This window comes from Hemiscyllium ocellatum, chromosome 45 (assembly GCF_020745735.1).
Source record: "Hemiscyllium ocellatum isolate sHemOce1 chromosome 45, sHemOce1.pat.X.cur, whole genome shotgun sequence".
Classification (NCBI taxonomy): Eukaryota; Metazoa; Chordata; class Chondrichthyes; order Orectolobiformes; family Hemiscylliidae; genus Hemiscyllium; species Hemiscyllium ocellatum.
This window is the reverse complement of record NC_083445.1, coordinates 8,779,961-8,802,212: the sequence shown is the minus strand read 5'-3', so window position 1 is coordinate 8,802,212 and position 22,252 is coordinate 8,779,961. Positions and strand designations below refer to the sequence as shown.

Below are 22,252 nucleotides of genomic sequence, written 5' to 3'. Positions count from 1 at the left end.
GGTTCGAGGGCAGAGGTGCGGGATGTGGATGAGATGTGCTGGAGGGCATCAATGAGCCAGATACTTAAAAAAATGGGATTAAAATATGAAGATGCTTGGTTTTGACTGCCACAGCATGGTCATCTCTCTGCTCCAGCCCTCTGTGACTCTAATGTGGCCAAAGTTTGATTTATAATGCCCTTGTGAGGCACATGGCAGCCATTTTTAATATTAAAGATGGTCTATAAATGTAATTTGCTGTTGTCAGGATGACAGTAGTCCCTCCCCACTACCAAACTGAAATATTTCAATGCCCATTGGTAATGATAGTCAGCACATGAGATTAAGGCTAAGAATTATGACAAGAAGATGACATGAGAATATAAGGACCAGGAGCAGGAGTAGGCCATCTGACCCCTCAAGCCTGCTCTGTCATTCAATTAGATCATGGCTGATCTTTGTTGTGAACTCAGCTCCACATATCCAGCTCACCAAAACCTTTAATTCCTTTACCTTTCAAAAATCTAATCCACCTTTGTCTTAAAAACATTCAACGAGGTAGTCTCAACTGCTTCCCTGGGCAGGGAATTCCACAGATTCACAACCCTCTGGGTGAAGAAGTTCCTCCTCAGCTCAGTCCTCAATCTGTCCCCCGTTGTTTTGAGGCTATGCCCCCCCCTAGTTCTTGTCCGAAGTATTCAAGCTATTGCTGCTTGGAGTGTTGAAATGTAACCTGTTTCCTTTGCAGGGTTTATGACCAGAGATGAGCGAAAGAAATATGAAAGTCTTCACTCTCCGTATAACAAGTACTGGATTCCGTGTGTCTGGTTTACAAACCTGGCAGCGAAGGGACGTAAGGAGGGGCGGATTAGAGATGACAATGCCCTCAAGCTGTTAATGGAGGTATTGAGTTTTGAATGCCACTGAGTCATGGTGGGTTGAGGGTGGCCCACACCATTCTTCCTGGTTCCCATCCTCTTTTCTGTAGTTTTGGCGTCTAGCGAGAGGCCAAATAGTCTCTTTCTGTGCTGTATCCATGTTGGCGATGTTCAGTCTCACTCTGAGGGAGCTTTGTTCTTGTGCAGAGATTTTTGAATGATCATTTTGAACAAGGGCCACTGAGTGTCATATGTCAGAGCTATCCCAGACCCCTCCCATTTCGGATCACTCATCCAATGGGGCGGCATGGTGGCTCAGTGGTCAGCACTGTGGCCTCACAGGGACCTAGGTTTGATTCCAGCCTCGGGCGACTGTCTGTGTGGAGTTATCACATTCTCCCCGTGTCTGCGTGGGTTTCCTTTGGGTGCTCCGGTTTCCTCCCACAGTCCAAAGATGTGCAGGTCAGGTTAATTGTCCATGCTAATTGGCCATAGTGTTAAGTGCGTTAGTCAGAGGGGAAATGGGTTTGGGTGGGGCTGAAGGGCTGTAGGGAATCTAATCTAAATCTTTCACCATTCAAATAGGTTGAAGATACAAATTACATTGTCTCCACATTATATGGAGAGATGATAAAGGCTTTTCATTGCTGAGACCTTGTTCCTGGATGTAACATGTGCCCTTAATGAAGTCTCAGTGCCTACAAAGATTAGCATTTATATTGTTCCTTCCATGAGCACCAATGATTCACAGCAGTGCTTCATGAGTCGTGTTTGTGATATATATATCTGTAAATAGATTCATCTAGTCATACAGCACAGAAACACACCCTTCGGTCCAATTCATCTGTGATAACCAACTATCTGAAACTGATCTAGTCCCATTTGCCAGCATTTGGCCCATATCCTTCTAAACCCTTTCTCTTCATCTACCCATCCAGATGTATTTTAAATGTTATAATTGTACTGGCCTCCACCACTTCATCTGGCAGCTCATTCCATACACCCTCTACGTGAAAAGGTTCCCCCTCATCTTAAACCTATACCTTCAAGTTTTGGACTCCCCTACCCTGGGAAGAAAGACCTTATTTACCCTATCCATGCCCCTTGTGATTTTAATTGCCTCTGTCAGGTCATCCCTCAGCCTCTGATGCTCCAGGGAAAACAGTCCCAGCCTATTCAACCTCTCCCAATAGCTCAAATCCTCCAATATCCTGTGAATCTTTTCTGAACTCAAGTTTAACAACATCTTCCCTATAGCAGGGAGACCAGAACTGAATGCAGTATTCCAAAAGTGGCCTAAACCAGTGTCCTGTACAGCCGCAACATGACGTCCCAACTCCTACACACAATGTCGTGACCCATAACCTTTTATTGAAGTGCATAAAGACTGGCTCCAGTTCTACCTTCACCACTTGGCTTTCTAGAGTATAACAGCTTAAATATTGGGTAGCTTAGTGATAGGTATTGGGTTTAATTGTTTTTTATGTGTTAGACTGCTACAGTCAGGCTTGGGTTGCAGTGGAAAATGTATTCAGTCAGGGTTCCAGCTCCTGATCTTGAGTTTCAATTTGCAGGGTTACACAAAATGGAATTCTATCACTTATTGCAAAGGGAATGGAATACACAATAAAGGATACTTGGCATCCAGCTGTACGGGGTCCTTAGCAAAGCCACATCATGAATACAGCGTATAGTTTTGGTCACCTCATTGCTGATCCTTTATCCATTAGCCTTTAGAAGAGTGAGAGGTAATCAATTGGGGTAACATGGTGGCTCAGTGGTTAGTGCTGTTGCCTCGTAGGGCTAGGGACCTGGGTTCGATTTCCCCCCACTTCAGGCCACTGTCTGTGTGGAGTTTGCACGTTTTCCACGTGTCTGCATGGGTTTCCTCCGGGCGAAGTAAATTAAACCAAAAATTCTCCACAAAGGAAGCTGTTGAAAGTCCTTCTGTTATTAAGATAGGACTTAAGAGAGTGAGTCAAGAAGACTACAGCATAGATGAATACAGGCAGAACATTGGCAGATGCAGTTTAAGGTAAAGTGTGATTAGATGCAAGAGTGGGCGGCACGGTGGCACAGTGGTTAGCACTGCTGCCTCACAGCGCCTGTAGACCCGGGTTCAATTCCCGACTCAGGCGACTGACTGTGTGGAGTTTGCACGTTCTCCCCGTGTCTGCGTGGGTTTCCTCCGGGTGCTCCGGTTTCCTCCCACAGTCACAAAGATGTGCGGGTCAGGTGAATTGGCCAAGCTAAATTGCCCATAGTGTTAGGTAAGGGGTAAATGTAGGGGTATGGGTGGGTTGCGCTTCGGCGGGTCGGTGTGGACTTGTTGGGCCGAAGGGCCTGTTTCCACACTGTAAGTCTAAAAAAAAAGTAGCAGATGAATGTACAATCTAAATCAGGAAGCTCTGTTTGACATAAATTTAAAATTAGGCAGTTCATAAAGTGTGAACAGGTGAAGAAGCTATCATTTTAGAGTTGCCAATATTAGGGAAATTTTAACATTGGCATTTAAGCTCCGAAAGAGTAACATAACTATGAACTGGGAGAGCAGTGAGACATTGCAAATTAGAGTAGGGTGCACTTCAATGAATGATTTACTTGTGAGTGATTTCTCATCAAAATTTAGTCACATCTTTGAAGGTCACATTGATTAATTTTTTCTTTGAATGCAACCTTTATAAATAGAAACAGATAGTGAAAAAGCTAAGAACTTTTGCTAGATCTTTATAAGTTATCAAATGGAGCATTTCCCTCATTCTGGTCACTACTCTTGGGGGGGCAGGGGGGGAGTGCAGAAAAAATGTACATAAGTACCGCTGGGGATTTCAGATATGTGGTCGGACTAGTAAAGTAGAATCCTTCCCCTAGGAGCAGAGAAGGTAAAGGAAAGATGCGTAAAGTTATGAAGAGTTTTGACTGTGTAAGTAAGAATAAACTGTTCCCAATGGCAGGAAGGTTGTAGTTTGAAGAATGTCGTTTAAGAAAATTGGCAAAAAAATTAGGGATATGGTGAGAAACTGTTTTACAGAGTGAGTTGCGATGATCTGGAATGCAGTTCTTGGAAAGATGATGGAAACAAGTTCAGCTCTTTGGATAAGCTTGGAGATGAAGAATTTACAGAGCTGTGAGAGAAGGGAAGTGGGATGAATTGGTAGTTGTTTTAGGGAGCATACTGAACCAAATAGCCTCCTGAGAATTGAGTTATGTTTCCCAGCTCAATGAATTAATCCTGACATGTTTCCTAGTCACTGAACCATGATAATTAACCAGAGAGTTTTGTTTTTCAATTTAATTGTGGAACATGGGCATCACTGGCTAGGCCAGCATTTATTTCCCTTTCCTAATTGCAATTAGGAAAGTCGACCAATGGGTTATCAGCGCTGTAGGTGGAGATTGTGGAGTTGAAGATATGATCAGCCAGAATTATACTGACTGGCAGGGCTGATTGGAGGGACTGAATGGCCAGCTCTGAGTTGGAACATACCTATGCTCATCCAGTAAGAGGAAAGGTGGAGAACTGGGACTAACCCTCATAAAGAGCTGTTACAATCATGCTGAGCTGAATGCCTTCTTTTTATGCTATAACCATTTGATGATGCTCCTCAGACTGTGTAATGTGGGAGAGGCACGAAGCTGATGGTGAGAATTCTGTGCTCAAGTAAGGCAAGACAAGACCCCAGCAACTCAAGAGAAAATGGTGTCTGGAGAGGGGAGGGAGGAATTGTTTATGTCTCTTTAATTGCAGAGTTTCACTGAACCAGACATTCCAAAAGTACCAATTATTTCCCACACAATGAATCTTCTGCTGTCTATAAAAAGTGCAGAGATCATGGAGGGTTTTCAAAGTGTGAGGTAATACATCTTGGGAAGGCTAACAAGCAGAATAAAAACATAATGCATTGGAGGATACTGAGGAATGGACAGCAACAGAGAGCGGGTGTTCAGACAAGGTGTGTAAGATGGTGGAGAAAGCATGGCGAAAATACTTGCCTTTCTGATTGACTGTAAGAGCTGGGAGGCTGTGCTGGAACTAATCCCTGCGTTTATAAGTCAGGTACCACCCTGTATACCAGTTATTGGTTTTAATGTATAATAAATAGCGTTACCTTGATGTGCAAGGCTAAAGACTGTCCTTGATTTTGTTTTCTCTTGGAGCAAGCTGTAAAGATCCCAAATTAATAATGTGGCATCAAACCACGTGATTAGAGACCAAACTAGAAAAACCAGCCTCTCTCTGCGTACCCTATCTGTTCCCTTTAATGCCTTGTAAATTTTGGGTAAATTATTCCTTAGCCTTCTAAATTCTAGAGAACATAACCTTACTTTTTAAAATCACTCTTGTTTACATAATCCCTGGACACTGGATATCATTCGGGTCGAACTGTGGCTCAGTGTCAGATTTATTGTCTGGTGACTTTTTGTTTTGAAGCACTTGGAACCTTTGCGATGTTAAAGGTGCTATATAAATTTAAATTCTTGTTTGCTGCAAAGCCGTATCCACTCTCCCAAGGGCTTCAGGAGCAGGGTGGATTGACCATAGCTAAACGTTCACCGAGCTCCAAGCAGTCAAACGAGCAGTGCTGCAGGAGATCCAGTGAAAAATATTGTGAAACTCAAAAATAATGGCTGCCAATCAGGTTTTTGTTTTGAATTGTTGAAGTATTCGAACCAAAGCTTAAAAATGTGTTGCTGGAAAAGCGCAGCAGGTCAGGCAGCATCAAAGGAACAGGAGAATCGACGTTTCGGGCATAAGCCCTTCTTCAGTATTCCAACCAAACCCTATTGTTTTCACTCCAATCATGTTCCTTGGGCATTGCCGTGTGTTACTGATGCTCTACTTGTTTCTGTGTAACTTAATTTCACTTATTATCCCCTCCTTCCTGCGTTACACTCTTGTCATACTGAGAGAAAAATTATTAGAGATTGATTTTAATATTGTACCTTCTGTTCTCTCTTTATCTATTTCTTTCTAACATTCAGGAACTGAATACCTTTAGAGCCAAGTGCAGTCTTCTGTTTCACTATGACTGGATCAGTATCCCACTGGTGTACACACAGGTAATGGCTTCAATTGTATTAAATGTTATTAATCATTGCAACAAATAGCTGAACCTTCCTATACAGGTGCTCAGCATCTTTGACTCCACTGCTGAATTCATGGACATTAGTCAGGGTACCAGCAGGGATGTTGGAGTCTGCTCACGGTTCATAAGGTGATGATGGCTCTTAATCCCCATCTAGTGGCTAGTGTTGGAAGTGTATATTGACAGATCAGGACAGGCTGGGTACTGCTGATGCTGGAGATTAGAATCAAGACTAGAGTGGTGCTGGAAAAGCACAGCAGGTCAGGCAGCGTCCGAGGAGCAGGAAAATTGATGATCAGGACAGGTTCAGGTTTGAATATGGTGTAGTGGTATCGTCCCTCCACTAAAAGGTAACCATAGTCCTACCAAAATGCAGGCAGCACTCTTGTTAGAAGAGGGATGGCTGGTGGTTGTTTAAGAGGAAGGAGGTGAGAGGTTGAGTCCTTCAGGATAACCTCAGCCAGTGCAGGAATTGAACCCACACAGTTAGCATCACCCTGTATCACCCCAGAGCCGTAACCTGTGTCTTTGAGTTACCAGCCTGGAGATATTACCACAGCCTTTCTAGATGTCCCTGCAGTGAGGGAGTGCTGGCAGTGTGCCAAGCATCAACATTCATAGGAGACAAGATGAGACCAGGACCTGGAGGATTCTTGTGGAGTGGAGGTATCGTCCCTACCTCTGGGCCAGAGGATGAGTTCAAACCTCACCCAGAGGCATGACTGAAGAGGTGATTAAATATATCTATGATGTGACCTGTGATGGTGAGATAGGGTTTTAACACGTGTCGATTTTACTCCCTCCCAGTTGCACTGTTGTCAGGTGTTGAGCATGGGGTAGGGCATGCTCCTCCCTTTCAGGGGGGAGAGATGGCCCAGATAGTGACGCAGTTTTGGAGTAGCATGGATGATATTCTGGCACCAGATGTTGTTTTGTTGCCTGAAACTTAGGTAGAAATACTCCATACTGTTACCTTGCATATGCTCTCCCCCATTCTCTTCTCTCTCTCTGTACAGGTTGTTACAATCGCAGTGTACAGTTTCTTCATGACCTGCCTGATTGGACGGCAGTTTCTTGACCCTGCCCAAGGCTACGCAGGTCATGACATTGACTTGTACGTCCCTGTATTCACCCTGCTTCAGTTTTTCTTCTACGCTGGTTGGCTGAAGGTAGGATCAATGACTGGGAGACTGTGATTGTCTGTATCTTTTATTGAATGAGAATCCAACTCTACCAAGTCTTGGGCATCACTGAAAAAAAGACACATTTTGTTGAAGTTTTTCATCTTGCACACATCAGGACACTTTGCAAGAAAATCAATTTGAGAGGAAAACCAACACTTACACTGCTTGAGAGGAGAGTGTTAATTGGTTGGCAAGTGGATTCTGACAGCTAGAGGCGTAAATGATTGCTAAATAACTTTATTTCAGTTTTAAACTAGGCAGATTGACGTTGGTGAAGGCATAAACAGTGAATTAGGGACGAGCTGTCACCTATTTTGTTGTGTTGAAATGGGTGTAATGCTTATAAATGTCATTTTCTGTCTGCAATGGCTAGGGTCCTGTGCAGTAATATATGCAGGGGTTTAGCTATGTAGTTCTTTGAAAGTGGTGTCACAGGTAGACAGGGTAGTTCAGAAGGCATTTAGCATACTTGCTTTCATTGCTCAGAACATTGAGTGTAGGAGCTGGGATGTCATGTTGAGATTGTACAGGTCATAAGTGAGGTCACTTTTGGAGTACTGTGTCCAGTTCTGGTCACCCTGCTATAGGAAGAATATTATTAAATTAGAGAGTGTTCAGAAAAGATTTATCAGGATGTTGCTGGGACTGGAGGATTTGAGTTATAAAGAGAAGTTGGATAGGCTGGGACTTCTTTCACTGGAGCGCAGGAGACAAAGACCATATAGAGGTTTATAAAATTATGAAGGGTAAAAATATGGCAAATAGCAAAGATCTTTTTTTCCTAGGGTGGGGGAGTTCAAAACTAAAGAGCATATTTTTAAAGTGAGAGGAGGAAGATTTAAAAGGAAGTTGAGGGGAACTGTTTTCACATAGAGGGTGATTTGTACATGGAATAAACTGTCAGCAGTAGTGGTAGATGCAGGTGTGTTGACAACATTAAAAAGATATTTGAATAGATACATGGTTTAGGGGGATATGGGTCAAATGCAGGCAAGTGTGACTAGTTTAGTTTGGGAAACTTGGTTAGCATGGATGGGTTGGACCGAAGGGTCAGTTTCCGTGCTGTCTGATTTTAAATGTGCCACACTGCAGACTGTACATAATTAATTGGTACTTTCTCCATGGCAACACCTCTACCAATCAGAGTGCAAGATGAAAAAGCTTTGATTAAAATATTTCCTATCCTTGCAATGTTCCAGATCTCTTCCTGCACGCTCGATGTCCTGGCCTGGGATATGCACATTGTCCTACACTGTCATCACTCACTCAACAGAGACTCTGAAGCTCAGTACTCCAGAGTACAGAGGGAAAACAGCACACTGAATAAACTTGAGGAGCAGTTGGACAGACTTTTGATTAGTAATGGGTGTGAGCAGGTAGGGAAATAGAGTTGAGGCTGAGATGAGATGAGCTTCGATGGAATAGCAGAGTAAGGTCACAGTGCTGAATGGCCTATTCCCACTCCAACTCTTTATGTTCTGTAAGAAATCTTACTAAAACTATACAAGATACTAATCAGACCACACCTGAACAGCATTGGTGAACTGTATTGGTCCTCCTTTGGAGGAAAAATAAATTGGCATTGGAGGGTGTCCAGAGGTTTGTGAGGTTGATCCTGGGTTTAGAGGGATTTTGTTTTGAGGGGAGAGATTGGGCCTGTACTCATTTCAATTTAGAGGAGACATTATTGAAATATACAGGTTTCTTCACAGTAAAGGCTATTTTCCCAGATTGGGGCACTGTCTTGGAATAAGGGGTGGGCCATTCATGATAGAGATGTGGAGATATTCCTTCTCCCAGAGGGTGGTAATTCTTTACCCTACCGTGGAGGCTCAGTCAAGCCAGAGATTGATAGATTTCTAGATGTTAAAGACAACAATGGAGTTTGGGGATAGTGTGGAGAAATTGGCGTTGAGTTAAAAGAGCTGCCATGATTTAGAATGGAGAAACAGGCTCACACAAGGCCTACTCTTACATATCTCTTCACCTTGTCACTCACCACACTATCCCCTCGTCTTAACACGTTTTCTCCCAGGATCTCAAAACAGAGACGCTCAGTCATTCTTTCCTGCTGTCTCGAAACGAGGATGATGCCCGGTTGGCTTCACAACCTGGGTGCCCTCTGCACAGAGAGGACAAGTTTTGTCCTGAAGGAACCTGGTTCTCAAGCCAGGGCTCTGCTTTCTCCCCTTCCGTGTTCTTGGTTTCTGACTGTGTTGCTGCCTGTTGATGAGGCGCCACATATTTGTGGCAAGTTCCTATTCCCCACCAACGTCAGCTTGCACTGAGACCATCAGATACCTCTAGAATGTTTCCCCGCTGCCAACTCTCTTCATTCTCTCCTTCAGCCTGGCTGTGGAACTCATTTCTGACCAGCTCCCACAAGGGGTCACGACTGAGTGCCGACTTGATAGGAAATTTTAGCAACAGACTGGGAGCAGGCTCTCTAGCACAATCCACACTTTACAATCAATTGTGGCTTTGAATCTCTTCAACTATATGTATGATGGGGCTTGTCTTTCACTAACATCAGAGAGAGCAAAGTCATCCACCGGTCCTTCTTCAGAAAGGTACCACACCTCCCGTTCTTGTTATTGAGGGGGAAACCTTAGAAGTCATTGATTTCCCACATCTCAACAGCAATGTGTGTCACCTAATGGTTAATCCAGGATGGACTTGGCTACCCCTTTCGCTCGTTGTGATGTTGATACCTTGGGATTTCGGAATCTGGCTCTTTCATTCAGATTTGCCCACTTAGGAACCCACTGTGTGAAAGTACACAAACTAAATACCGCAGCACCCTTTCCAAATGTGTCCCATTCCCCTTCTTGAGGTTGTCTCAATGAACGCTACAAGCTGTGGGCCAAGATAAGAACTCTCTGGAGGACTGACGTTGCTGTGTCTGATTACAGGTAGCAGAACAACTAATAAACCCCTTTGGAGAAGATGACGATGACTTTGAAACAAATCGTTTGATTGATCGGAACTTTCAGGTAATGACTATTGCACATACAGCACCTTTGGGCGGCACTGGGACAGAGGGGGATAGTATCTCAGCTGCTTTCACTTGGGATGGGCCTCAACAAGATATCAGAGCATCCGTGGTCAGCTGTTTCTATTAGTATTTCAAGTTACGCATGTTGAGAGTTTCTGTGGTTGATCTGCGCTTTATGCCAAGCCCAGCTCAGGCAGGTTCAAATTGGTCTTTTTTGTTTGGGCTGGGAAGGTTTAAGAGGCAGGGTTCCAAGTCTGGATTGTCAGTTAGGGTGGCAATAGACTCTGTTTTGGATTCTCTCAGTCCACCTCAGTCCAACTTGTGGAACGTTTCAGACACACTCATCAATCAACCCCACCATCTTATGGCCAAGCACTTCAACTCCCTCTCCCACTCCACCAAGGACATGCAGGTCCTGGGCCTCCTCCATCCCAAATCCTAGCCACCTGGAGGAAGAATCCCTCATCTTCTGCCTTGGGACCCTCTAACCACATGGGATCAATGTCGATTTCACTAGTTTCCTCATCTCCCCTCCCCCCACCTTAGCCCAGATCCAACCCTCCAACTGGGCACCACCCTCATGACCTGTCCAACTTCCTTCCTACCTATCCCTCTACTCTTCACTCCGACCTATCACCATTGCACCCCACCTTCATCTACCAATGCACTCCCAGCTACCTTCTCCCCCAGCCCACACCCCCTCCCATTTATCTCTCAGTCTCCTTGGGGCCCTCCCCACATTCCTGCTTGAAACATGGAGTCTCCTGCTCCTTGGATGCTGCCTGACTGGCTGTGCTTTACCAGCACTGACCTCCAGCATCTGCAGTCTCCACCTTTCAACAGGTCAACCGACTGGTTAACAGATGGTGTGGCGGGGGGTTGAGAGTGTAGCGCTGGAAAAGCACAACAGGTCAAGCAGCATCCAGGGAGCAGGAGAATTGACGTTTCGGCATACACCCTTCATCAGGAATGAGGCTCGTGAGTCAGGGCTGAGAGATAAATGGGAGGAGGGTGGGGTTGGGGGAAGGTAGCTGGGCAAGTGATAGGTGGATGAAAGTGAGGGAGAAGATGATAGGTCAGGGAGGGATGATGGACGGGGGTCTGGAGGGCAGTGCTGAGTTGGAGGCTCCGGACTGTGATAATGTGGGGGGAGGGGAAATGAGGAAGCTGTTAAAATCCATATTGATCCCGTGCGGTTGCAGGGTCCCAGAGTGGAATATGAGGCGTTTCTCCTCCAGGTGTCAGATGGTAATGGTTTGGCGGTGGAGGAGGCCCAGGACCTGCATGTTCTTGACGGAGTGGGAGGGGGAGTTGAAGTGTTCAGCCACGGGGCGGTGGGTGCGGGTGTCCCCAAGTCCTCTCCAGACGGTGTGATGGTCACGCTACTGCTCTTGTGACCCAGACTGGGGACCTGGGTTAAACTCCTACTGTAGCAGATGGTGAAAATCAAATTTAACAGAAATGAAGAGATGGTGACCGTGATGTCAAAACCTGTCTGGGTCGCTAATCTCTTAATTGAGAAGGAAATCCTTACCTAGCCTGGCCTACATGTGACTCCAGCCTAACATTTCATTCCTGATAGACAGTAAATGGTTGGTCAAGTGATGCCCACAGCCCATGAATTGAAAATCAAACACCCTATCTTGCACTGTGAATGACCATGTTTTGTAAGGTACTGAGAGTTTACCATGGGGCTATACTTCAGCATGAGTTCACAGTCAGAGGAGAAGGCAAGAAGCCTGTGGGGTGATGATGGGTGAGCGGGGGGGGGGAAACAAAATCACTTTTGACTGTATCTCCTCTTCCCCCACCCCTCCATCCCATCCATTTCCCCTCCCCCCTTCCCAAAGTCTCTCCTAAACACTCCTTGACTGAGTTACTCTTGTTGAGTTGGCTGTCCCTTTTTTGCAGGGTTGCATTGACTGTAGTTGTGACTGTTGCATTCAGGTGTCAATGATGGCGGTCGATGACATGTATCAGGATTTGCCCTTAATGGAAAAGGATCGGTATTGGAACGAATCCAACCCTCGCCCCCCGTACACTGCTGCCACCGTGTTTGTGCTGCAGAAACCGTCCTTCCAGGGCTCCACCTTCGACATGACGTGAGTTGCCATCACTTTACAACGTTGCTCGACCCGGCAGGGTAATGGCGTGCGGTAAAAGAACAGCCAAACTCTGCTCCCCTGTGTGTTCACTTAAATCGAGCTGTTGCACCATTTAAAGTACAAAAGAAAGTGCAGAAATCTTTCTGGGTAACACACACATTGAGACTTGCATTTAAATAGCACCTTTCGTGACCTCAGTCTTATCCCAAAGCACTTACTACCCACAAAGTGTGGTTGTTGTTGCTGCGTAGGGAATGCACCTTCCAATTAGAGTTGATATCCCCACCTCGTCTTTTGAAGTTGAACAGTCTATAAAATCTGTGGGTAGTCCCCTTTTTGGGGTCAGTTTTAACATCAGAGGGTGAGAGGTGAAATTTAATGTCCTTGATCTGACTGAGGTGAGAAAGGTCACACGTGTACAGTATGGGCTTGGTGGTGGTACACGCCTAGGGATAAATAAGAGGAGCTTGCATTCTGTATTTGGAGCATCACTTCGAAAGCTAGTGCTCCCATATAAACCTGTTAGACTATAACCTTATGTTGTGTGATTTTTAACTTTGCCCACTCCAGTCCAGTCCAACACCGGTTCCTCCACATCATGACTCTGTATTTGCCCGTACTGCTGCTCAATAGTCTGTGGTCTGAAAAGAACTATGTAAATATGAGCATTCTTTCGAAAACAGAGGGTCAGATTGGATGTTCCACAGCAGTGAGTATAGTCCATTCCCCCTGTCAGGAAGAAGGACGTGTTCCTCAACATTGTTTTTATTCCACCCTCGACAAAAGTAGATTTTAGCACTTAGAAAAATCATTTTAGATTGTGACTTGATGCTTCAATTCAATTCAATTAAAGATGAAAACACCTTGTCATCTGCACAAACGATGACCCTTCCAGCAAATTACTGTGTGACTAGTATATTAACCGTGTCGACCAGTTAATGGTCCTGCTCATTAGGAAGCTTCTGTCAAGTCGTTTTCTCAAAGGTTTTGGGGGTGGGAGAAGAGTCTGAATTGAATTGATTCAGTGCAAATTGTCCTTGTGCTATCGAGGATCCCAAACCAAGAGCTCACCTTTCTACTTGGTTGGGCACTGGGATGCTTAGAGTTACATCATTGTTCCCATCAATCAAAAGCTGCTATGTAGGCGCTTGCTGTTACTTTGAGGGAAAAAAGCCATCCACAGGATGCTGCCCTCAAATAAGGTGGTAGTGAGCTGCCTAATTGAACCGCTATAGTCCTTGTGGTGTAGGGAAGGGAATGACAGAATCTTAACCCAGTAACTGCGAAGGAACAGTGATATTATTGCAAGTCAGGATGGTATGTGGCTTGGAGGGGAACCCAAAGCAATGGTGTTCCCACCTGCCTACTGCCTTTGACTTTGTAGCTGGTAGAAGCCCTAGGTTTTGGGCAGTGGCATTGACCCTGAATCATTGGTTTGCAGAGCAGTGTGATGCCAGCAGCATGGGTTCGATTCCCAACACCGGTTTGAGGTTACCATGAAGGACTTTGCTTCTCAACCTCTTCCCTTGCCCGAGGTCTGGTGGCCCTCAGGTTAAATCGCCACCAGTCAGAGAGTCATAGAGATGTACGGCACGGAAACAGACCCTTCAGTCCAACTCGTCCATGCCAACCAGATATCGCAACCCAATCTAGTCCGACTTGCCAGCACCCAGCCCATATCCCTCCAAACCCTTCGTATTCACATATCCATCCAGATGCCTTTTAAATGTTGCAATTGTACCAGCCTCCACCACTTCCTCTGGCAGCTTGTTCCATACACGCGCCACCCTCTGTGTGAAAAAGTTGCCCCTTAGGTCCCTTTTATATCTTTCCCCTCTCACCTTAACCTATGCCCTCTAGTTCTGGACTCCCCCCATCCCAGGAAAAAGACCTTATTTGGTAACCATATCCACGTCCCTCATATTTTATAAACTGCTATAAGGTCACCCCTCAGCCTCCGTCGCTCCAGGGAAAACAGCCCCAGCCTATTCAGCCTCTTCCTGTAGCTCAGCTCCTCCAACCCTGGCAACAGTAATCTAATCTAATCTAACAAAATCCTTGTAAACCTTTTCTGAACCCTTTCATGTTTCACATCTTTTCGATACTCACACCTCTCTAGTAAGGGAGCAGCCCCTATGGTTTGTAAGACCACACAACTGTTAGTGAGAAGGAGGGTTGAGGTAGTTTATGCGAGAGGGACAACTCACTGAAGATGAAGCATTTCAATATGTTATTAAGCGAGGGGAGGGGGAGGGGGAGGGGGAGTTGTTCTACACTGTGTCCTACACCTGCACACACAGGACAGAACTGGGTGCTGGGGAGAAAAAAAAATCAAGGAAAAAGAAATATTACCAGGAGATTTAGAGTCTCCTCAGGTTAGACTATTGACTCTGTGATGGCTGGTGCCTACAGTAAGTGTTCCTAATACTGTTGGTTTCTACTTTTTTTTGGAGATGGAATTTTGACTTTTCCCCCCCTTTGTTTAGAAAATACATTTGTTCTTTTTATTTTCTTTTATTAAAAAAGAGAAAAATTATAACCAGGAGATTTAGAGTTACTCAGCTTCGGGCACTGACACTGTGCTGGCTGGGTCACAGTCTATGTGTTCCTGGTTGAAAATCACAACACCAGTTTATAGTCCAATAGGTTTAATTGGAAGCACTAGCTTTTGGAGCGCTGCTCCTTCATCAGGTGGTTGTGGAGTACACGAATGTAAGACACAGAATTTATAGCAAATGTTTGCAGTGTGATGTAACTGAAATTACACATTGAAAAATACCTCGATTGTTTAAGTCTCTCATCTGCTAGAATGACCAGAGTCTAGATTGGAGTGGCGCTGGAAAACCACCATGAGGAATCTGATGAAGGGCTTTTGCCCAAAACGTCAATTTTCCTGCTCCTCGGATGCTGCCTGACCTGCTGTGCTTTTCCAGCACCACTCTGATCTAGACTCTGATCTCCAGCATCTGCAGTCCTCACTGTTGCCTAGTTAGAATGACCACATTAGTTTCCCTTATTTCACGTGTTCCTGCTGAAACTCGGTTTTGGAGAAGGAGAATTTTTTCACCCCTCCACCCCAACTTTTCCAGAGGGGAAAAATAAAATAAAGGGGAAAAAAATAAAATTAAAGGGGGGGTGAAATAAAGGGGGAAAATAAAAATGGGGGGAAATAAAAGGGGGGTGATAAAAGGGGGGAGAATAAGGGGGGGAGAATAAGGGGGGAGAATAAGGGGGGAATGGGGGAATAAGGGGGAGAATAAGGGGGAATGGGGGAAATAAGGGGGTAATGGGGGAATAAAGGGGAGAATAAGGGGGGAATGGGGGAAATAAGGGGGTAATGGGGGGAATAAAGGGGAGAATAAGGGGGGAATGGGGGAAATAAGGGGGTAATGGGGGAAATAAAGGGGAGAATAAGGGGGGAATGGGGGAAATAAGGGGGTAATGGGGGAATAAGGGGGGAATGGGGGAAATAGGGGGAATGGGGGAAATAAGGGGGTAATGGGGGAATAAGGGGGGAATGGGGGGAATAAAGGGGAGAATAAGGGGGAAATGGGGGAAATAAGGGGGTAATGGGGAATAAGGGGGGAATGGGGGGAATAAAGGGGAGAATAAGGGGGAAATGGGGGAAATAAGGGGGTAATGGGGGAATAAGGGGGAGAATAAGGGGGGAATGGGGGAAATAAGGGGGAAATGGGGGAATAAGGGGGGAATGGGGGAATAAAGGGGAGAATAAGGGGGGAATGGGGGAAATAAGGGGGGAATGGGGGAATAAGGGGGAGAATAAGGGAGGAATGGGGGAAATAAGGGGGGGGGGGAAATAAGGGGGGAATGGGGAAATGGGGGAATAAAGGGGGAATGGGGGAGAATAAGGGGGGAATGGGGGAGAATAAGGGGGGGAATGGGGGGAGAATAAGGGGGAATGGGGGGAGAATAGGGGGGGAATGGGGGGAGAATAAGGGGGGAATGGGGGGAGAATAGGGGGGGGAAAGGGGGGAGAATAAGGGGGGGGGAAAGAATTGATCTCTTGTGGTTAGATGCTCAACCTTCACTTTTCTTTTCACAAAAAAAACAAACATCTAGGATTTCCAAAGACGACATGCACTTTCAGCCGATGGAGGAGATCGAGGAGAACTTGGAGCAGGGGGGCGCCCGGCAGCCGCATGTGCCGCTGTTCAGCCGCCTCCTGCCCAGCGGCCCGTCGTCGCCCGGCTTCCGCGGCAACATCGCACGCCACGGCCGGCCCTTCCAGCTGCTCAAGCGGGGCAACAGCGTCTCCTCGGACGCCTCGATGTACAGCTGCCTGTGCCAGGACACCCAGACCACCGCCTGCTCCTGCGGCACCTACGGCGAACACAAGGCGCTGGCCAAGATCCAGTTCCTCTCCGAGGGCGGGGAGGGGGCCGTGGGCGAGACCGAGACCGAGAGCAGCAGCTTGGGGGCGGCGGGCGAGAAGGCGCTGCCTCCCCCGGGCGCCCAGGACCAGGGCAGTGATGGTCTCCTGGATGCACCGCCCAGAGCTGGTGACTCTCCCCTGCAGGAAGACGGTGCACCCCCCACCAACTCCAGAGAGACACCCCCACCCCCAGGGGATTTGCTGTTTCCCTACGATTCTTACCGGGAGTGCAGAATCCAGGTGACCCAGAGAAACCCGGAGATGCTGCCGCTCCCGGACACAGGCAGCAGCAGCAGCAACAACAACAACACGCCACCTTTAGTGGCGCCCAGCTCGGCGGAGCACCGGGGAACGCAGGCTCTGCAGCACCCAGGGGTCGGGCTGAAGGGCAAGCCCCCTTTACTCCCCCTGTCTCCCGCCGAGGAGGAACCGGGGGAGAAATCCCACTGGCCCGGGACGGCCAAACGGTCTCTGCTAGCGGAGGAGGGCGGCGTGTTCCTGCACATCTCCGAGCCGCCGTGCCTTAACGGCAGGGAGTCCTTCCTCTTAGACACCACCTCCCAGCTGTGAGGTGGAGAGAGGGCTGGGCTGGTTTTAAGACTGAACTTTTTTGGGGGGGGAAGAAGAAGATAATAAAAACGAACTGTGAAGACCAACCTACTTTTTATTTAGCTTCCTGTATCCTCCTGTCAAATTCCATCACCTTTCAAGAGCAGACTCCCTCTACCTTGGACATCACTGATTCTGTGAAGATTAAAAGTCAGAATTCTTGTGGCTTGAATGAAGGATTTTTGCAAAGTCCACTGTTTCTGGAGAAAAGCCGTTTGCTTCTTCATATCAAACTCTTTACCCAACCGCCAGAACCTAATGAAGAGCAGAAAGGAATTAATTTCACAATTGCTGCCCATCGTTTGTTTATGCTGAACATTCCCACCTGCGATTTCCCCCTCCCATTCCCATTCTTCCCACCCCCAATCCCATTCCTCCCCCCATTCCCATTCTTTCCCCCATTCCCATTCCCCCCACATTCCCATTCTTCCCCCCCATTCCCATTAAATTACTTCCTGATGACCCGTCTCCTCAGTGTCAAAGCCCACACTTGTGAGTCTGCCAATATTTCCCATTTTCACCTTGGATTGCACTTTGAGCGTTAAGGTGCACTGCTTCATTAACAGATTTGAGCACTTGCACTGACTGATGAATAAAGACACACCTGTCAGATGAACAAGGATGAGACAGAAATGCAAAGTGAAAAGCAGCGACTCTGGGCTTGGCTTTTGATTCAAAACCTTCACTGATGACTCCTTCTGATATGACTGCCCGTCTGTGCACAGGATTCTATGCTTTGCTTCTTTCTTTGTTTAATTGCCTGTTCACCTATGTAACGCTGACAAAAGTCACTGAACCCTGGGAGCATCGCCTCATGAGCAATGGGAATTGACTGGAGAAGTTTAATAACACCAACATTGCAGAGAGAAATGTCTATTTGCATAGATTTTGGGAAAAGGTCCTGATTGTTTGGGGGAAGGGAGAGTTGGAATTGTGGGAGGACGTTGTGTCAGTTTAAGGAAAGGACAGACTTTGGAACAGCTTGCCCGGGGAGGGAGGAGAATTTGACACACTCATTGAGCTTCGTGGACTGTACACCATGGAGTAACCCTTCGTCCACATGGCCTGATGCGTTACATATAGCAGAGCATCACATACAGCAATCAGGCTCAATGTGTTTAAGTGGATTCTACAATCAATAACCACAAGCTGCAAAGAGACAGGTGACAACAATAAGGTTACATGAGGATGAGTACAAGGACGCTCCTTAGGAACATGAACCCGTTAAACACAAACTTCAAGAGCAGGAAGAGACCACTCAGTCCATCAAGCCTGCTCAACCATTCAACACCATCAGTAAGATTTAATGCCTGCTTTCCATATCCCCTTGACTTCCCTAAGACCTCAAAACCTTGCATTTCCCAGCCTTAACTAAATGCTGGCATGGATAGTGACCGACGTCTTGGACAATGATCTATGTACCTTTTTTTGGTGGCGGTGCAGGGAAGGTATTATCAATGGATTTTCTCTCCTGCTTTAAAACGTTATGGCTGAAAGCATTGTTACCAACAATATTTGTTACAAGAAATGCTCGAAGGGCTGAATGGCCTACTCCTGCACCTATTGTCTACTGTCTAAACAACTAGCTGATGAATTTGGAATTGTAGGTATTTGTTAAATTGCTCACTTGGAACAATTTTAATAGGCTTTCTGGATATTTCAAAGGCTCTGTTGGAACCCTTCCAGTGTCTGTTATACAGAGACCACAAACTGAGTTAGGGAGATGAATTTTGTTTATTAAATTAAAGAAAATCAGAGTCGTACAGCGCAGGTATAGACCCTTCAGTCCAACCAGTCCATATCGATCATAATCCCAAACTAAACCAGTCCCACCTGCCTGTGCTTGGCCCATATCCCCCCAAACATTTCTTATTCAGGTACATTCATCTAAATGTCTTTTAAACCTTATAAATGTACCTGCATCCTTCTGCTGGAAGTTCATTCCACACACAAACTGCTTTGTGAAACAAAAAGGCCCTCGTGTCATTTTGAAATCTTTCTCCTCTCACCTTAAAAAATGCCCTCGAGTCTCGAAATCCCCCACCCTAGTGAAAACACCTTTCCTATTCACCATGTCTATGTCCCTCATGATTTTATAAACCCCTGTAAGGTCACCCCTCAACCTCCTACACGCCAGTGAAGAAAGTCTCAGCCTATCCACCGTCTCTCCATTAGTCAAACCCTCCGTTCCTGGCAACATGCTGGTGAATCTTTTCAGAATCATCTCCAGCTTAAGAATATCCTTCCTGTAACAGGGCGACCAAACTGGATACAGTACTCCAGAACAGGCCTCACCAATGACCTGTACAACCTCACCATAATATCCTATACTTGAAGGTCAGAGGGAAGAAGGCAAGAGTATTTATGCCTTCCTAAGCACCCTATGTGATGCAAACTTCAAAAGAATTATGCATGCGAATCCCTAGCTCTCTCTATTCTCCAACTGGCCAAGCCCTTACTTTTAATCATATAAGTGCCACCCTGGTTTGTTTTACCAAAATGTAATACCTTGCATTTATCCAAATTAAACCCCATCTACCACTCTTCACCCCACTGACCTAGTTCTCTTTGCAGTCTTAGATAACCTACATCACTGTTCACTATTCCAATCTTGGTGTCATCTGCAAACTGACTAAGCATGTCTGCTATAGTCTCATGCTGAAAATGTGTTGCTGGAAAAGCGCAGCAGGTCAGGCAGCATCCAAGGAACAGGAGATTCGACGTTTCGGGTGTGAGCCCTTCTTCAGGAATGGCTTTTGCCCGAAACGTCAAATTTCCTGTTCTTTGGATGCTGCCTGACCTGTTGCGCTTTTCCAGCAACACATTTTCAGCTCTGATCTCCAGCATCTGCAGACCTCACTTTCTCCTGCTATAGTCTCATCCAAATCTTTTATACAAATGACCAACAAAAGTGGATGCAGCACCAATCTTTGTGGAACACTGCTGGTCACAGACCTCCGATCTAAAAAACACCTCCACCATCTCTGTCTCCTGCCATTAAACCAATTTTATATCCAATTGGCAAACTCACCCGGAATCCCATGTGATTTAACTTTATTAAATTAGTCTACCAAAGCCTTTGATAAGGTTCTGCACAGTAAAGTCCAAGTAACAACGTCTACTGCTCTGCCCTCATCAATCTTCATGGTTACTTCCTCAAACGCCATAAAGTTTGCGACACGCGATTTCCCTCACATAAAACCATACTGACTATCCATAATAATTCCTTGTCTCTCCAAATGCATATAATTCCTATCTTCCAATAACTTATCACAACTGAAGGCAGACTCACAGGTCTATAGTTCCAAGACTTCTCCCCACATCTCTTCTTAAACAAAGATACATTAGACACTCTCCAGTCATTCGACATATAGATGATGCAAGTATTTCTGCAAGGGGCCCGCAATTTTATCCCTAATTTACCACAAAGTTCTGAGACACACTTGGTCATCTTCTGGAGGTTTATCCACCTTTATATTTTCTAAGACCACTAGCACTACATCTTTTGTAATATGAAGTTTTCAAAACATCAATATTTATTTCCCAGAGTTCGATAGCCTCCGTTTCTTTCTCCATAGTAAAAACTGGTGCAAAATAGTCATTTAATAGTCATTGGCTGTGATTCAACACAAAGATGGCCTCTTTGGGGCCATATTCGCTCTCTAGTTGGTCTCTTGTTCCTAAATGTACTTATACAATCTTTTTGTATTATCCTTAACCTTATTTGCCAAGGCTCTCTCATACCCTTTCTTTTCCTTCCTGACCTCCCTTTTAAGAATGCACTTAAACTCTTTATACTGTTCAAACAATTCATTTAAATGCAGTTGTCCATATCTAATATATAATTGCTTTTTATTCTTGACTAGAACCTTAATATTTTTATTTATCCATTGTTCTCTAATACTATCAGCCTTACCTTTCACTCTAATAGGAATATAATGACTCTGAACTCTCGTTATCATACTTTTGAAGACCTCCCACTTATCAGACATCCCTATACTTGTGAACAATCTACTTCAATCAATTTTTGAAAGTTTTGTCTCATATTATTAAAATTTGCCAAACTTCAATTAAATATTTTAATTTTTATGGAAGTCTCAGGTTTTTCATAATTACTTTAAAAACAGAGTTATGATCACTGGACCCAAAAGTTTGCCTCTACTATCACTTTAGTCAATTGCACTGTCTTATTACCCAAGAGAAGGTAAAGTTTTACTCCTTCTCTTGTAGGAACATCTGCATACTGATCAAGAAAATCTTCTTGAACAAGTTTAACAAACTGAACAAAACGGTTGCTAGGATTAATGTCAAGATTATATGAGGATCAAAACTCACAAGTGCGACCAGCCTAGAAGAAGGAGGGCAGTAGTTACATTGAGAAACCACCAATTATAAGTTATATTCCATCCTCACTTGTGAACTTGCTGCCATTCCATCAACATCATTGGGTCCAAGGCCCAGTACTTTCTATTCAATACCACCTTCACTATGAAGGCTACAGGGGTTCATCTTCCTTAACTGCACAAACCATTTACAATGAAGAACGGGCCATGGGATTTCAGGTTGGCAGCTAAAAAACAAAATCGTTTTGAAACTTTAAAACTTAACCTCTGCTACTCCCAAGTAAAGCAGACTGGCAAAATCAACCTGAATCTACTGACCTAGATGAGGCCATGAAGGAACAGGATGCAGGAGATGATTTAAGGATTTTGGATGAATTCACTCTAATCTCATCCCTGTCCCTTGAAAACCAATGCTGGCCCATTTGTAGCTGAACAAATAATGGCAGCATTGGACACCAAATGAATCAGCAACACCAATTTCTCTCCACATCCATTCCTGAAATCCAACTGGGGTTTGGAGACTTTGGATATTGCTGACCCAGCCTGATCCTCTCCTTCATTTTAAAATCTTTTCAGTAACACATTAGTCTGGCATTTTCTTTGTCACACGTGGAAAGAAACATTGGGCTTGACTATCCAGATTGGAAGTGCACATTAATGTAAAGCTCAGCATTAGAAA

The 22,252-nt window shown here is 45.3% G+C and overlaps 1 protein-coding gene across 3 annotated transcripts in view; it reads left to right on the top strand.

Annotated features, from left to right (window-relative positions):
- Window positions 1-19,908, top strand: part of best2 (bestrophin 2) — a 34,816-nt gene extending 14,908 nt beyond the window's left edge. For 2 of the 3 annotated variants that reach the window (XM_060855158.1, XM_060855157.1), the window contains exons 6-11: window positions 728-882; window positions 5,841-5,918; window positions 6,961-7,113; window positions 10,041-10,121; window positions 12,035-12,225; window positions 16,309-19,908. In XM_060855158.1, the coding sequence (XP_060711141.1) occupies window positions 728-882; window positions 5,841-5,918; window positions 6,961-7,113; window positions 10,041-10,121; window positions 12,035-12,225; window positions 16,309-17,191 (1,541 nt within the window). In that variant the 3' untranslated portion in view covers window positions 17,192-19,908. The remainder of the gene's footprint in view (window positions 1-727; window positions 883-5,840; window positions 5,919-6,960; window positions 7,114-10,040; window positions 10,122-12,034; window positions 12,226-16,308) is intronic. The other variant, XM_060855159.1, reaches the window with a different exon arrangement.
- Window positions 19,909-22,252: the final 2,344 nt, after the last annotated feature.